Source organism: Anguilla anguilla, chromosome 3 (genome assembly GCF_013347855.1).
Source record: "Anguilla anguilla isolate fAngAng1 chromosome 3, fAngAng1.pri, whole genome shotgun sequence".
In the NCBI taxonomy this organism is placed as follows: Eukaryota; Metazoa; Chordata; class Actinopteri; order Anguilliformes; family Anguillidae; genus Anguilla; species Anguilla anguilla.
In genome coordinates, this window is record NC_049203.1 from 61,172,251 (window position 1) to 61,178,253 (window position 6,003).

The 6,003-nt window shown below is 41.4% G+C and overlaps 1 protein-coding gene across 1 annotated transcript; it reads left to right on the forward strand.

The window, feature by feature from the left end:
• Window positions 1–5,947, forward strand: trmt12 (tRNA methyltransferase 12 homolog). The gene is made up of 7 exons (XM_035409308.1): window positions 1–330; window positions 739–907; window positions 1,229–1,427; window positions 2,110–2,260; window positions 3,151–3,260; window positions 3,653–3,810; window positions 4,373–5,947. Exons 1-7 carry the CDS (start codon window positions 278–280, stop codon window positions 4,787–4,789), a joined length of 1,257 nt encoding a protein of 418 aa, XP_035265199.1. The 5' UTR covers window positions 1–277; the 3' UTR covers window positions 4,790–5,947.
• Window positions 5,948–6,003: the final 56 nt, after the last annotated feature.

A 6,003-nucleotide genomic window follows, 5' to 3' on the forward strand; every position in this document is an offset into this window, starting at 1 on the left:
GCAAGTAGATGTGTTATATTGTTGTGACAATAGCGCTCCCTTAAAATTTGTTTTACTTATATAACTAGCTAGCTTTCTCCCTCGCTCGCCAAACCGTTCTAAATATGAAATACTTTTACCCCTAATTCATTAGTTTGCTGCGATTCGTATAGCTGTAATTTAGTGGATCAGAGAGTTTACTTCAGTAGTCGCTGGACCTCCAATTTATATAGCTAGCTAACGTTAGCTTGCTAATATTTCTTTACTTCCTGCTGCTTTGGTCTTTTCACAAGTGAAAATGAATTCTGTCCCCGCTCTGAGAGTAGAGCGGCGTTTTGCGCAAACATATCGGTTAGTCCTATCCGCAGTTTCTAATGATGTGGTTATGGTACTTCCAAACTAGCTAAAAGTTGCACTGTGTTTTTTAAAAAAGTTTACCGATTCATTTGTTACCGGTGGGCTTTTGCAGATTTCACCAGTCGCATTACTTTAACAGGCTTGTTGGTTCTACGGGAGCTCAGTGTATGACGTGTGGCTATTGCCAGAATGCTGCCTACTGCATAGCTGATGTAGCTCGAAATCTTAGAAATTCTTACATGTTCTGACTCAATGGGAAATATAATTGGAATATGTCTGATCAGTTTTCTTATCGGTATATCATAGCACGCATTAAAACTGTATCTCTGCTGCTCTAGTGTATCATCGTAAACTGGATACGAAATCAAATGGTCCTGTTTATTATGCTGTGTGGTCCCACAGGGAATATTTGGAGGCGCGAGGTGTTTGGCAACCGAGATACCGTGTGCAAAAGTATTCCGATGGCACAGTCGCCTTGCCCTTATCGCAAAACTGCTTACCAGAGCTTGACCTGCACACTCTCAAGCTCACCGTGGCACCTGGAAGTTCCATCTCCATTGTTTATATCCAGGTACCGAAGGCACTCCTGGATATAGGGATGATTCTCTTTGCCTATTGTTCTGTCTTGTCCGCACTGTTTGTGTGGGAACATCAGCACATTGTAAGGTTGTAGCTTGGGTTTGATTGCCTAATGGGACACTGCAACCTTGAGCAGGGTTCTTAAAATGAATTGCTTCAGTAAAATAACCAGCTGTATAAATGGATTCTGTGTAAAAATGTACATAAACTGTGTAAGCTCTGGATAAGTATTTTGCTATATGCCTAAAACACAAAATAAGTGTGTTATTACCAATGTATTTTTTTGTTATTGTTTATTTTCCTTGAACAACAGACCCCAACCCTCTCCAAGAGGGAGAGAGTGATGTCCGATAATGACAAGCTGGTGAAGGCCTTGCAGGAGCTGCTGGTGTCACATGGGGAGAGATGGAGTGAGGAGTTAAGGGAGGACGTTCCTCACTGCTGGCAGCGCCACGGGGACCTGGTCCTAATTGGGGAGGGCTGCTTTTTGCAGCCTGTCTGGAAGAGCATGGGTGAGACAGGACAGAGCATTAAACTGCTGTTCATAGAGTATTTTACACCAGGGATACCAAGTTCTGGTGCTGGGCAGCTGGTCCTAGCTTTCCCTAAAATCCTGACATCTTGGCTCACTGATTTGGTTCTTTGGTGGGAATGAGATTAACCTCTTTGCTTGAGAGTTTGTTTTAATATGAAACCATTGAAAGCATTAAGAAGAAGCAATAAAATAAAGTACATCTTTGATCTTTGAAAACATTCTTCAGAGGGTGGGCTGATTGAAGTATTTGGGTAAGAGGGTCTGCTAAATGCCTAATTGTACAAGATTTTGCTCTTTTTAAGACTCTGATGTTCACCTACATTTGAGCTGGCAGTTATGCCATCCAGCAAGTCATGGGTTTGGGGAAGCATGCCCCATATCCATACAGTACTGACAGTTTGGCACATTTGACATTTGAGAATAACTACAATGACCACAGGCTCACTCCTTATATAGGTTAACATCTGTATCCAGTGAGCTCATTATAAAGGTTTTGCTGCCGCACCACCCAACCCAGTCGATGATTTTGCAAGGCAGATTTATAGAGCATGGTATGGCAAATGTCTTTCAGTTCCATGTATTTTATGTAGTACAACCCATAACTGTGTCTGTTTGTCAGAACTGCTCAGCTTGTGTTGACCCACACTGTTCAATTTCAGGCCTGGAGCTGTGGCAGGCGGTTGCTCATGGACTGGGGTGTAAACGGCTGGCACAGATTGGCAGAGTCTCCGGCGATGAATTCAGGACCCCTGTGGTGACAATGTTACTGGGAGAGGACAGCATTGTAATGCATGTGGACAACAGGATCAGGTCAACCATTTATTATAGCTCCCCCTGCAAAGCTCTTTAGACACATTTATTTTTAGGAAAATGATTATTTTTACCATTTTGTCTGTGACTGTCAGAAATTAATAGTAATTACTAGTATTATTTCCTAGTCCCGTTCAAAGAAACTGTTATGTCGAGCCAATGTTTGAGAATTCAGTACATACTGCAGGCTTCCTCTGCACACAGGAAATAGGATATGTGATGGCTGAATGCATTTATTAGAGAACACTGTCATAAATTGAAACTGAAATCAATGGTGATGCACATCAGAGCCTGTATGCTAGTTGTAATCCAATGAAAGTGACTCAGATTACCCAGAAACCCAACCCTTTAATATCCCGTGGAAGTTCTGATCGAGTTAATCTAATGTGGCCTTATTGATTTATTCCTGCCGGAAGTTTCCCTCTTGGATGTTTTATTTATTTATTTTTTATTTTTTTTGCTCACAGCTATTTCGAAAGGACTTATTTGTAATTGAGAACAATAGTTTCACAGCAATACCTAATATCCTTAAAATAATTCCAAAGTAAACTATATTGGAATATTTGGATTTTCCTTTCCAAACAAAGCAGTGTAATAGTTCAACATGCTGAGAAAGAAGGAACATTACCCCACCCAAATACAATGTACTATGCATAGTGCATTTGAATGTGGAGAGAGTATGTTTATGTCAATAGTATAACCATTATATGACCAAGCTAGGAACTATGCATAGGACCTATGAATTCTTGTTGCAATCAGAATATTTTGTGAACAGAATGGAAGAATTGCTTCCCATTCATCAAAATCAAAGAAACAATGGGTGACATGATAAATATGTGGTGTTAGAGTGGAACTGAACACTGAACTGAATGTCTATTCCTGTATTACAGGTACGAGTTTGATGTGACCAAGTGCATGTTCTCCAGTGGAAACATCACAGAGAAACTTAGGATTGCCTCATTCGATTGTAGCGGGGAGACTGTGGTGGATTTGTATGCTGGTAATAGTAATAATAATAATAATAATAATAATAATAATAATAGTCCACAATACAAGGAGTGTACACAGTTGCTTACTACACACCAGGCATTTCAAACTGAAGTCCAGGAAGGCTGCAGTATTTGATGGTGTTTGCAACGTTTTAGCACTTAGAGTGAAAATTAAAATAACTGTTTGGCAAGAGTCCACATACCTTCTTAAATTGTTTAAATTGACTGCTGAATGTAAGGTAACTGTAAAAAATATACCAAAACTAGAGCCCTCCTGGTCTGGAGCTTGAGAACCCTGCTGTATTTAGTCTAATTCAGCAGTGCTTTGGCCTTCCCACCACTGTTCCTGTTTGGCATAAATAATAACACACAAGTAAAACCCTCCTGCTGCTTTCCCCTGTAGGTATTGGCTACTTCACCCTCCCGTACTTGGTGCACGCTGGGGCTGCCCACGTCCACGCCTGTGAGTGGAATCCCCATGCGTTGAGTGCCCTGAAAAGAAACCTGGAGCTGAACGGGGTGTCTGAGCGATGCACCGTGCATGAGGGAGATAACAGACAGGTAAGGGCTCGGGTTCAGGTGTGGCGCTGAATTTGTAATTTTATTTATTTATTTATTTCACCTTTATTTCACCAGGCAAGTCATTAAGAACAAATTCTTATTTACAATGGCGGCCTGACAAGCGACAAAAGCCACTTAAGGGAAAGGGAGATGGGCTAGAAATTAGCCTACCTGTGAATATTGAGTAAGAGCTGGCAGGTAACGGTGCAGGAAGTAGGTTAGCTTTTCTTTTCTTACTGGAAGGTTCTGACAAGGCTGCAAAATGTATGCTTGTGCAGCCTGGAGCATGAGGCAGGCAGCCCTGGTCCTGGAGTTTCCAGAGGTGTTCCTGGGTTTTTTTTTTGCTCCATCCTAACCCCCAAATGGATTGCTTCATGAATGCCGCTGGAGTCTGTAAATGAATATTCAGGCTGCTTAGACTCTTAATCATTTATTAAATTTATTTTTTAAATAACGTGAATTTGAACTGAAATTCAAAAACCAGAAAGGGGCACTTCCAGAACCGGACTCGCCTACCCCCCGGGGGTTCCCAGTGTGACCATTTTTTGGATGTTCTCATCAGCTCCGTCTGTGCGACCTGGCCGACCGGGTGAATTTGGGATTGATCCCGAGCTCCAGGGAGGGCTGGCCCACGGCGTGCAGGCTTCTGAAGAGGGACGCCGGCGGAATCCTGCACGTTCACCAGAACGTGACCTCGTCGCCCCCCCGCCCCACGGGTCCTGCTCCTCTCACGCACGACGCAAGCAGCCCAGGCGGGGGCCAGGGGGCAGGCGTTGGGTCAGAGCCCTCTCAGAAGAGCGACGCACAGAGGGAAGCGTGGAGGAGGTGGGCTGAGGACACAGCCGCCATTATAGCCAGTCTGCTGTGTGACATCTCTGGGAAACCCTGGAGGACCAGCATCTGGCACATAGAGCATGTGAAATCATATGCCCCACACATCCATCATTTAGTCCTGGACTTGGAGTGCAGACCTCGCTGAGGCCTACATGTCCACCAAAGCACCAGAAACAAACTTTAATGTGTTTCGGTAATGATTTGGCCTTGTGTTTGAGGTCCTTTACCAATAGGAGCGATCCCAAAATTGCCAATGGCAGAATGTGTAAGAACTAATCTTTAGAACCTAGAGGTGAAACTCTAATCAAGGGACTGGTCGTTCTTCCAAGCTAAATATTAACGAAATACTTTTCCAGTGATAACATTGTTAATAGCTTTGGGTTACTTGTTGCGTGCAACCATTTAATATAGTTACCTTTGCACTGAGATTTGTTTTTCATCAGTTCAAATTTATTGAGTTGAGAAATTGTTACACAGTGCAGTGGGTAAATAGCTAGTCATGTGTGAACTTTGCATTGGTTTTTGATAATCTTTGTTTTTTGACTGGCAGCCAGTGTGATGTTCTTCAGTACAGTTAAATGTTAGCATGAATGATAAACTAGTCCATAATAAATAGTAATATTTGTTTTCAAAACCTCCTCTTACATTAGAATGATGTCCTATAAATAGCATGTTTGCCGCTATTGAACTGAAAACCATTAACATGGGGTTTATACTTTTGTAATAATATGTGAAATGAATCTTGTACAAAGTCCAACTCAATACTACATGTGGTTGGTTCCTGCTTTTGCAGTTTAACTACAAAAAGGCTAATATGACGGTATTAGGCATAAACCAATCAGAAGCAAAAACATAAGTTTAAAGCCCATGGCTTTACACCCAGGTAGCCATGGCACAAGTCGACTGAGATTTGTGTGGTCATTAAATTCTATGGACTACTTCAATGAAAGGTGTATGCTGTGGCCTGAAGACCAGTAATATTCAGATATTTTTAGGTTTTGAGGTTCCATGGGAATGGTTAAAATTCAAAATGCCTTCATAAGCTTTTCATTATAAAACTGAAAATCTAAAAAAAATTACGCACCAAATTTCAGTCTGAGCGCAGTAACTTTGAAACTTCGCATTATAAAAGTAAACTCAAACCACATTTTATTTAATACTTATATTTGCTGCATACACAACTTCATGAACATGTTGACTGTTGTCAAGACTAAGTCAATTTGATGTTACCTACAGTAATGACTAACGTGGAAATGAACGCGGTTGAAGTAAGATATTAAATAAAATTGTGCCTTTTATTTTCTATGGTTTGAAAATGCTTACAAACATTCACACAAACAATCATAGTCACAAACAAAA

What these genes read in the sequence shown, in the direction of transcription:
- trmt12 (XM_035409308.1), top strand. Translation starts at nt 278, where the DNA reads ATGAATTCTGTCCCCGCTCTGAGAGTAGAGCGGCGTTTTGCGCAAACA. An exon ending in TCTCCATTGTTTATATCCAG is followed by an intron (nt 908 to 1,228) that starts GTACCGAAGGCA and finishes CTTGAACAACAG; the next exon opens with ACCCCAACCCTCTCCAAGAG. An exon ending in GCCTGTCTGGAAGAGCATGG is followed by an intron (nt 1,428 to 2,109) that starts GTGAGACAGGAC and finishes GTTCAATTTCAG; the next exon opens with GCCTGGAGCTGTGGCAGGCG.